At 39.7% G+C, this 11,213-nt stretch overlaps 2 protein-coding genes across 4 annotated transcripts in view; one reads left to right on the top strand and one right to left on the bottom strand.

Moving 5' to 3' along the window:
* Positions 1-1,031, bottom strand: part of LOC105177290 (14-3-3-like protein C) — a 3,886-nt gene extending 2,855 nt beyond the window's left edge. For all 3 annotated transcript variants that reach the window (XM_011100393.2, XM_011100401.2, XM_011100384.2), the window contains exon 1: positions 249-1,031. In XM_011100393.2, coding sequence (XP_011098695.1) covers positions 249-725 — 477 coding nt within the window. In that variant the 5' untranslated portion in view covers positions 726-1,031. The remainder of the gene's footprint in view (positions 1-248) is intronic.
* LOC110011562 (uncharacterized mitochondrial protein AtMg00810-like) lies at positions 8,853-10,246 on the top strand. Its single transcript, XM_020691747.1, has 3 exons — positions 8,853-9,074; positions 9,151-10,035; positions 10,112-10,246. The coding sequence occupies exons 1-3, from the start codon at positions 8,853-8,855 to the stop codon at positions 10,244-10,246; spliced, it is 1,242 nt and encodes a 413-aa protein (XP_020547406.1).

The raw sequence follows: 11,213 nt of genomic DNA, 5'->3' as shown, positions 1-11,213 counted from the left end.
TTAAAGGTAACTAAAATGAGAATGGTATACATGCTTCTCGGAGTGATTTTCGTACAAATTCATGAATCTATACGTACACGCATTACCATAATGACAGTAGAATACATGCTTTGGACGAATAGCGTTCAGATGTAAACATATGTATTAAGATAATAAAACCAAGCACAAGGTATGCAATTGAATCTGATCTGGGCAAATATATACAAGACTCCGGAAACAAAAAGAAAATTGGGGAAAACCGAACAAACCTGAGCAGCCTTGTATGCTGTGAGGGTGCTCTCAGCAGCCTCTTTTCTTTCAGCGCCAGTCTTGAACTCGGCCAAGTACCTATGGTAATCACCCTTCATCTTGAGATAGAACACTTTTGAATCTCCACCCGCAGCAGAGGGAATTAGCCGGTCGTCCAGCAGCTTGAGAATTCCATCGCAGATCTTGGAGAGCTCGGTCTCAATCTTTGATCTGTACTCCTTGATGGTGTTCACGTGGTCTTCATTCCCCCTGGACTCCTCCTTCTGCTCTATCGAGGAAATAATCCGCCACGACGCCCTCCGGGCGCCGATCACGTTCTTGTAGGCCACCGAGAGCAGATTCCGCTCCTCTACCGTCATCTCTTCTTTCTCCGGTAGCGACGCAGACACTTTCTCCATGTACTCCACCATTTCCTCGTAGCGCTCCGCCTGCTCGGCCAGCTTCGCCATGTACACGTTCTCCTCACGCGGGGCCATGTTGGAATTGTCGATCTGGGTTCTCGGGAATGCGGGAGGCGGGGGGGAATGTGGGATGTGCGTGCGGGTTTGGGAGGAATAAATGGAAAGCGTGGGGGGTCGGGGGTGGGGTGTGAGGGTGATTGAGAGGAGGGGGGAGTGGTTTCCAAATGAGAGGAAGGGAGGGGATTTAGGATAGTTTTAAGCTGGAATTCGGAAGCTATTGCTGCGGATGCGGCGCGTCCACACCTGCCCTGGGGGCCTTCTTAACTGCCACTTGCATTTCTTGTCGCCTCTATTTTTCTACCTTTTCCAAACCAAAGGTTCATCCAAACTACTATTAATATCAAGCTTTAATTTAAAATGTGTGTGTGAGAGTGTTGTGTATGTGCATCATTTTATAATAAAATATTTAATTTTTATAGAGTAAAAAGTATCTGAATATTACGTGTATGAGATTATAAGTTATAATAAATATTTTGATTTAAGAAAATATTGATAAAAGATACTACGCAAATTGAAGAGATAAAAAATGACAAATCAAAATAAATACGACACTAAAAATAGCTTTCTACAATAATACGTACTATAGATATATATCTATATTTTATTTATATATTTTTATTTATACTTTTCGTCGACGTTTATGCTTGTCATTGGCAATCAAATACATCCAAGTAAAGGTATTTATGACACTAAAATGGCTTTCTCCAACAATACATACTATAGATATATATATATCTATATTTATTTATACATTTGATCAGCATTTATGCTTTTCATTATTAGATTGTATAAGCAGCCAAATACATCACAACTGACAGACGCCTATTTTTTAACTGTTAAAAACACTATCTTAGAAGAAAACTATGAGCAGTAAGATTAGAAGAAAACATGCTAATGTCATGAAAAAGCCCAGTGAAGAAGGAATAATTGTTGAGATGCAGAGTGCTCAACAGAAACAAACAGAGCACTTGCAGACGACTTCAAGAAGGAGGATTAACACTGTGCTGAAATTGCTTTTCTTACTTATAGAGTCGTGTTTTTAGTGAATGTTGGATCTCTGCAGCTTAGTTAGTTAGTTAGTTGGTATTTTTCTTTATTTAAGCTGTGTACAGTTCATTCTTCCTGCATCTTCTTTTTCTGTTTTCTGCAACTATAGACATTTTTAACTTCTTCTTGTTCAATGGAAGTTCTTCGTTCTTTCATTTTCTTGTGACTTGTTAACATGAATCAGAGCAGTAGATCCATATTCTACTATTTCCCACTCTTTCTTTTCAATTGATCTGAATCAATTGCAACGACAGAAACACTATTTGTTTTCTCTTCATCAAATAGAGATGAGTCACATCAAAACTTCTCATCTTTTAGAAAATCTCAGATCACAAGGCAACATGTCTATAGCAGTGTACTACACCAAATTGAAAAAGTTATGGGATGAGTTGAATAGCTTAGATCCATTGCCTCTGTGTACCTGTGGAACTAGTAACAAAATGGCTGAAAGAATTGCATCATACCAACTGATACAATTCTTGATAGGTCTGAATGAGATATACGACCACGTAAGAAATCAAGTACTCTTGATGGATCCACTCCCGAATGTTGGAAAGGCATATTCAATGGTCCAGAGAGTCGAGAAATAGAGGGAGATACATTCAGGAATTGTTGCTATTGATAGAGAACGAGTTATGACTGTCCAGGCTGGAGAAGTTAAAAGGAACTCAGCAGGTAGAGGTTTTTCCAGAAAGGGAGGCCTCGTGGATGAAAGATTCTTGCATTTGTGAGTATTGCAAAAAGAATGCACAATCAAAGGAGACATGTTTTCAGTTGAATGGCTACCCAGAGTGGTATAAAAACCTCACATATAAGAAAAGAAAAAGCAGCAGAATGCCTAACTTGGAGGCACTAAATGCTTTAATTGAAGAGGATGACAACTCACTAAATACCCTTTCAAGTCTGATAAGGACAGAGATCCAAAGGGCACTCCAGAAACCAGACATTAACCAGGAGTATTCTAATTTTGCAGACATCGAAGACTTTGCAGGTATGACCTTGTTTTCTATACCTGTTTCAGCTAAATGCACTGACCCCTGGATTATTGACTTTGGAGCATCAGCTCATATATGTACGGATGCTGCAGCTTTTGATTCTTTAGACCCTCTTGAAAATGAAACATCCCTAAGGCTCCCTAATGGATCAATGCAAAAGGTTAAACAAACTGGTAACATACGTATGTCTAAAGACATTACACTTAAAGAGTGTTATATGTTCCATCTTTTAAATACAACCTTTTGTCAGTTTATCATCTTTGTAAAGAAAACCATGTTAATGTGATATTCACACACAAACATGGCATTGTGCAGGACCCTCTGGCTGACAAAGTGATTGCTATGGCTAAACAAGAAGGGAAATTATATGTAATAAATGAAGATAGACATCTCCAGAACAAGAATAAAGGCACAAACCTAGCCAACACTGCAAGAGAATTTTTGATTCAGAAAATGAAATTGCATGTAAAGAGAAAAACTTGAGAAGTAGTAACCTGTGGCACTGCAGGTTAAGACATGCTGGGATAGGAGTGATAAACCACTTACATTTTTGTAACAAAGGAGAAACTGATCAGTTGATCTGTGAAATATGCCCTTTGGCAAAAGCAGTCACTGTAAGAACCCTTTTGGCTGTTGCTGTTGGCAAAGCTTGGCTCTTACACTACTTTGATGTAAGTAATGCTTTTTTTTCATGGAAAACTTGATGAAGATATCTATATGGAAGCACCAGAAGGCCATCATATACGAGAATGAAAGGTATGTAAACTAAACAAGTCCGTGTATGGTTTGAAACAGGTCTCAAGGCAATGGAATGAATAGTTCTCTAAAGAAATGACTGAGTATGGATTCAGACAATCAGCTCATGACTATTGTCTCTTTATTAAGGGAGAAGATTCACATTTTGTGGCTCTTTTGGTGGATGTAGATGATATTTAGTTATTGCTGCTAGTGATGAACTTATTTTTGAAGTCAAGAACTACTTGAATGATTTGTTTACTATAAAAGACCTAGGGGCAGCTAGGTACTTTTTTGGACTTGAATTGGCATGTTCAGACCTTGGTATTGTTGTAACACAAAACAAGTATACAATTGAAATCATAAGGGATGTGGGACTTGAAAAGAGAAAGGCTACTACTTCACCTTTGCCTGCAAGCTGCAAATTTATACCAGAAACAGGAGCTCCATTGACTGATCCTTTAAGGTATAGGAGGTTTATTGGTAAGCTGTTATATTTAGGCTATACTAGACCTGAGATTTGCCATGCCACAAACAACTTAGTCAACATGTGCAACATCCTTGTCAACAACATTGGGGGGCTGCAATGCATTTAGTAAGATATTTGAAGGGAACACCTTCAACAGGTTTGTTCTACCCCTCTAATACGAATTTTGATCTAAAAGCTTATTGTGATGCAATTTGGGGGACTTGCCAAACCACAAAGAAGTCTTTAACAGGATATTGTGTGTTTCGGGAGATGCCCCAATATCCTGGAAAACGAAGAAGCAAACAACCGTTGCAAGATCTTTAGTAGAAGCTGAATATAGAAGTATAACAACCACCACTTGTGAGATAACTTGGATCATATATCTGCTGCAAGATTTAGGAATTTCAACACAGCGCCTTTCTTCTGTGACAATAAGGCCGCATTACACATAACTCCAAACCCAGTTTTCCATGAGAGGACTAAGCATTTAGAGATTGATTGCCACGTTGTAAGGAACAAATATAAGGAAGGCATCATTAAGCCAAATTATGTTGTGTCCAAACAGCAGATTGCTGATATTTTCATTAAACTCCTTCGAGGTATAACTTTCTTGCATCTACGTTCCAAGTTACGCTTGGTTACTCTGTCACCAAGTCGAACTTGCAAGGGGGGTGTTGAGATGTAGAGTGCTGAGGTTGCAGCTGAGCCACAACAATAGAAACAAATAGCGCCCTTGCAGACGGCTTGAAGAAGGAGGAGTAGCACTGTGCTGAAATTGCTTTTCTTACTTATAGAGTCGTATTTCTCTTTTTACGTTTTTTAGTGATCGTTGGCTCTCTTCAGCTTAGTTAGTTAGTTAGTTGGTATTTTTCTTTATTTAAGCTGTGTACAGTTCATTCTTCCTGCATCTTCTTTTTCTGTTTTTTGTAACAATAAACGTTGTAACTTCTTCTTGATTTTCAATGGAAGTTCTTCATTCTTTCATTTTCTTGTGACTTGTTAACAATAATGCCCAGGTTATCTCTCTCTCAATCCCCAATCTTTGCCAACCTCACTGATTTGCAAATTCCAATCCTCCCGAATAGCATGCCATTTTGCTCGCTCCAACCAATGGCCAAATCCTGATCGTCTTTGCCCACCCCCAACCCCTAATTTCATAGTTGGAGAAAAAAAACAATGCCATCGACATTAAATTGATGGTGTCACTTGAAGAGAATAGGCTTTTAGCTATCAAACCATTTACTACAAGAAAAATGGCACAGTAATTTACCATTATTAACTACGAAAATATACCTATAGCAAAAAACATAGTGTAAAACACGTCGTTTTATTTTTTAACTACGGATTTTTGCTGTAACCGAAAGGCCGTCATTTATAAGTCGTAAAAACATACAAAACAACGTCATTTTGACAAGTTTTTTTAAAATCTTTTGATACGAATTTTACCAAATTGTTGCCAATAAAATTGGCTCCAAAATTATTTTCTTTCCCTCCAATATTTATATCGATTAATTATTATTTTTATATTTATTTTAATTAAAAAATCTTAAATGAGAACACTTTTCAGTCAAAAGCTGTGACTTTTACATTCCCCCTCTCACCATTCATCACCTGCGGTGTTGGGAATTCTCGGATGGAAGATGTGAACATTGCATCCAAGGCTGGCATTAGTTGATCACAGAAAACAGAGGGACAAAATAAAGAAGCAGAGCTCCCTTACGAAGACGCGTATTTGTGGAATGGAAACACGATTTCTCCTGTCTTATTAGTTTTACGTTTTTGTTTGATAGTTGGTTAATTGGTTTTGAGTTTGTTATTTTTGTTATCAGTCATCTCTTTCCCCTGTATTTAACAGAGAACACTGTACAGCAATTGTGATATGGAAAATTGGCCAAAGTTCTGCCTCTACAATGGCAGTTAAATCAAATTCTCCATTGATTTTCCTTTTCTACATGGTATCAGAGCCTTCCTCGTGAAGGTCTCTCGATATCCGTTGTTCCATTTTTTTTCTCATTCTCTCTGCCATGGAGTATAGCACCTCTATTGGACATGATGCCACTTCAAGTGGCGTTTCAAAACCTGAGTTTATGCAACTGCAATGGCCTGACCATCCGGGAATGGTGATGGTATCAACGTTATTCACCGGGAACAATTACTTTGCTTGGAGCAGGGTTATTAAGAGAGTCCTTACAGCGAAAATGAAGCTCGATTTCATCGAGGGGACTGCTATACGACCTCCAGTTAACAGTGATGAGTTCAAACGCTAGAATCGCATTGATTCCATGGTCACTACCTGGGTTCTGAACTGCATGACAAAGGAATTGGCAGAATCTTTCATGTATGTGGGATCTTCATGTGAACTTTGGATTGAGCTAGAAACGCGGTATGGAGAAAGTAATAGTCCTCTGATTTATCAATTGCAAAGGGATATTGGGCAAGTTACACAAGAAAATTTATCTATTACTGAATATTTTACAAAATTGAAAAGGTTGTGGGATGAGCTCCTTTGCCTATCACCTACACTTCGATGCATTTGTACAGGATGCACCTGTAATGTTAACAAAGCAGTGGACGACTTGAATGCTTCTAATAATTTGATGCAGATTCTGGTTGGGTTAAATCCAATTTATGAGCAAGCTCGCAGTCAGATTTTACTTCTAGAACCATTACCTACAGTGACTAAAGCATACTCTATGTTGCTCAGAATGGAGAAGCAGATGCAAGTAAACATAAGTAATGTGGACAATGGTGCTGCATTCCAGGCTAGGGGGCAGAATTATAGGAAGAAAACCTTTGTAGATAAGAAAACCATGGTGTGCGATCATTGCCAGAAGGCAGGGCATACAAGAGACTCATGTTTTAAGCTGCTTGGAGTACCAGATTGGTACAGAGACATGGCTGAACAGAGAAAGAAAGCTGGAGGTTGGGGGAAAGGTTTCAGTGCGCAAATGTCTAATGAGCCTAGTTCGACGATGGCTGAAAGCAAGCACTCTAACCTGGCTGACTTAGTGCGTATGGAGATGAAGAAATATATGAAGAAGGAAATACCACTTGATCCTTTAAAGATCAACTATGCACAGTTCGACAATTTTGCAGGTAGCAGCCTTTGGTCTTTCTAGTTCTTGGATAATAGACAGTGGTGCAACACATCACATATGTGCAGATTTTAAACTGTTCCATTTTTACACTAAACTCACTAATCCAATGATCATACACCTGCCTAATGGATACTCACAATCAGTTTCACACATTGGTTCACTGCATCTTTGTTCCACAATCAAACTGACCCAAGTCCTTCATATTCCTTCATTCTCAGTAAATTTACTCTCCGTCAGACAACTTTGTGCTTCGTTATCTATCCAATTTAGTTTTCTAACCTTTACTTGCACTCTGCAGGACCAGAAGACTAATAGAGTTCTCGCTACGGCACACTTGATTAGAAATCTTTACATTTTAGAATCAGTTTCTGTACCTACGAAATCTACGTCTCCTACCTGTACTCCTTACTCTTGCATTGCTGATTTGAATCAATCTGACATTTGGCATCAGAGACTAGGACATTTGTCCCATAATTCTATAAAATATATTGGTGATTTGTCGCAGCTGAATCACAGTCTAAAACCTTGTGATATATGTCCACTTGCTAAAATGTGTAAACTGCCTTTTGAATCCAGCAAACTACGAACAAAATCTGTGTTCTCTCTTATTCATCTTGACATTTTGGGGCCATATAGAGAGCCTACTACATCTGGGTGCCAATAATTTTTAACTATCGTCGATTGATTTCAGTCGTTCGACTTGGACATTCCTCATGAAATTCAAAACTCAGACTCTGGAAATATTTCAAAACTTTTGCAAGTTAATCACTACACAATTCAATAAGCAAGTGCAGTCCATTCGAACAGATAACGGGAGTGAATTTCTTAGTTCTTCTTTCCAGTATTTTCTTCAAAATTCTGGGATCGTTCATCAACGTAGCTGTGCTTATACTCCACAACAAAATGGAGCCGTGGAGCGTAAGCACAGGTTGTTGCTTGAAATAGCCCGTTCCATCATGTTTCAAGCCTATTTTCCTCGTCATTTTTGGGGTGATGCTATCTTGGGAGCTACATACTTAATAGGTTCCCAACAGCAGTTTTAAACTGGAAAACTCCATATGAGGTGTTATATGACAAGCCTCCCACATATTATCATCTCCGTACTATTGGCTGTTTGTGTTTTGCCATTAAACCTGAACCTCATGTTTCGAAATTTGATAAGAGGGCATCTAGATGTGTATTTTTGGGTTATCCTAGTGGGCAAAAGGCATATAGACTTTATGATCTTGAAACTAAATCCACCTTTGTTTCCAGAAATATTCAGTTTCGTGAAAATTGTTTCCCTTTTGCTTCGGTCCAGACATCCACTCCACTTATACCACTGACAGTCATCCCCTTAACTGATGATGATCTTGAGGATAGTACTTCCATTCCTAGGACATCTTCTTCTCCCTTGTTTTCAATCCCTCATGATCAGCATTCATCTAGTCCTTCCCCTGCAATTCGCAGATCCATGCGAAGCCACAATAAGCCTGCGTGGCTTAACGACTTCATTTGTCATCTTCCTTCACTTGATCAATCTCCTATCATCATTTCTTATGATCCTGCATATATGGGATTTGTGTCTTCACTTTCTGTCTTGCAGGAGCCTAGAACGTACAAGGCAGCAGCTTCTATCCCCAATTGGACTGAGGCCATGCGACAGGAAATTGCAGCCTTGGAATAAAATCATACTTGGGAGGTAGTTCCCTTGCCACCTGATAAATCACCCATTGGATGCAAATGGGTTTATAAGACTAAGCTTTGGGAAGATGGAACTGTTGAACGACATAAGGCGAGGCTTGTGGCAAAGGGATATATGCAGATAGAGGGTGTGGATTACATAGAGAGATTTTCACCTGTGGCCAAATCTGTAACGGTACGTTTGTTTCTGGCTTTGGCTACAGCTTTTCAATGGCCCCTTCACCAAGTTGATATCAACAACGCTTTCCTCCACGGGTATCTCGATGAGGAAATCTTCATGACAACTCCTGAAGGATACTTTGTTCCCCCTGGCCACGCTTTTACTCAAGCGTTCCTTGTATAGTTTGAAGCAAGAGTCGCGACAATGGAATGCTGAATTTACATGAGGTCTTGAAAAATTTGGATTCTGGCAGTCTGGGCATGATGACTGCCTTTTCTTTAAGGCGTTGCCTTTTGGATTTATTGGTCTTCTCGTTTACGTTGATGACGTTCTTCTTATGGCTCCTTCACTTGACCTCATTTCTCAAGTCAAAGTGTATCTTGATGGCCTATTCAGTATCAAGGACTTAGGTTGTGCACGGTATTTTCTTGGCTTACAAATTGCACGCTCTGCAGCTGGCACATCTATTACAAAGTCGAAATATATTCATGACATTATTCGTGACTGTGGTCTCCAATCGGCCAAGCTTGTGGCTACTCCCTTGCCCTCTGGAATTAAACTCCATTCTGCTTCTAGTGCTCCTCTTGCTGATCCAGAACGTTACAGACGTTTAGTTGGGCGTTTGTTGTACTTATGTTTCACTCGACCGGATATATCACATAGCGTACAACAACTCAGTCAGTTCATTCAGACTCCTTGCCAATCTCATTGGCGTGCTGTGCTGCACTTAGTTCATTACTTAAGCAGTTGTCCAAACCTTGGACTATTTTTCCCTTCCTCAAATTCGCTTCAACTGCAGGCCTTTTGCGATGCTGATTGGGGTGCTTGTCTCGACTCACGTTGCTCTCTCACTGGCTTTGCCATCTTCCTTGGGCCGGCCTTGATCTCTTGGAAAACGAAAAAGCAAAGCACCGTCTCACGCTCCTCTGCCGAGGCTGAATACCGTAGTATGGCAGCCACCTCTTGTGAACTTCAATGGATAGCTTATTTGCTGAAGGATTTTGGTGTTTCCGTTACCCTTCCTAAACCATTTCACTGCGACAATCAAGTTGCCATTCACATCATGGCTAATCCGGTGTTTCATGAGCGCACGAAACACCTCGACATTGATTACCATGGTCGTGCGAAATTGCTACAAGTTTGGTTTTATTTTGCCCGTTTTTGTTCGAAGCCGTGATCAAGTTGCTGACTTGTTTACTAAATCTCTTCCCAAGCTCTCCTTTTCTGGTCTTCTAGGCAAGTTGGGCTTGTTTGCTGTCGCCCCAAGTCCCACTTATTGGGGGGAGGGGAGTGTTGGGAATTCTCGGATGGAAGATGTCAACATTGCATCTAAGGCTGGCATTGGTTAATCACAGAAAACATAGGGACAAAACAAAGAAGCAGAACTCCCTTACGAAGACGCGTATTTGTGGAATGGAAACACGATTTCTCCTCTATTATTAGCTTTACGTCTTTGTTTGATGGTTGGTTAATTGGTTTTGAGTTTGTTATTTTTGTTATCAGTCATCTCTTTCCCCTGTATTTAACAGAAAACACTGTACAACAATTGTGATATGAAAAATTGGCCAAAGTTCTACCTCTACAATGGCAGTTAAATCAAATTCTCCATTGATTTTCCTTTTCTACATGCGGCCCCACCATCTCATTTACTCTCTTGCACTTCTGTTTGAAGGGATTTCTTGCCGCTGCCCCACCGTGCACCACCACCACCTCTGTTTTCTGGCTGTCTTCATTGCTGTGGTTATTGGAGGAGACCAAGGTGGTAATTCCAAAAAATCCAACTTTTTTTTCTCTTTCTTTCTTCAGTTTTTTTGAGGAAGAAAACCGAATAAAATGACTTAGTTTTTTCAAGTAATCTGACTTCTGTTCAAAGATCTAACTTGCTTTGAGTGAAATTTTTAATTTTGATTATTGGATTTTCTGTTTTACCGATGGTTTTTTGGAATGGATTTGAACATCTAACTTGTTGTTTATTGTCATCTGGTCGAAAGGTGATGAATGGTGAGAGCCTCCATCTCCTGTTACTCTGCATGCACACCACTTGATAGGCATAAAAAAACTCCTAGTTCTTTCCAGGACTTGAAGTGGGGTGGTATTAGATTTCTCCATCACCCTTTTGTTTCTATCCCACCACAAGAACCAACAAAAGGTCAGACAGAATTTGAAGTCCATCGGCTAAAGAGCAATTTCGAGCAAACGTAGCCAGCCTTCTGAGGAGTCCAAAGAATGTGAGATAACCCCCACAGTTGTCTCAAAGTGATATCCAATTAAGAAAAATATGTTTGAGAGATTCCACACAATTACTAGAAATCTGGC

Source organism: Sesamum indicum, linkage group LG2 (genome assembly GCF_000512975.1).
Source record: "Sesamum indicum cultivar Zhongzhi No. 13 linkage group LG2, S_indicum_v1.0, whole genome shotgun sequence".
NCBI lineage: Eukaryota > Viridiplantae > Streptophyta > Magnoliopsida > Lamiales > Pedaliaceae > Sesamum > Sesamum indicum.
This window is presented reverse-complemented; position numbering and strand designations above follow the sequence as displayed.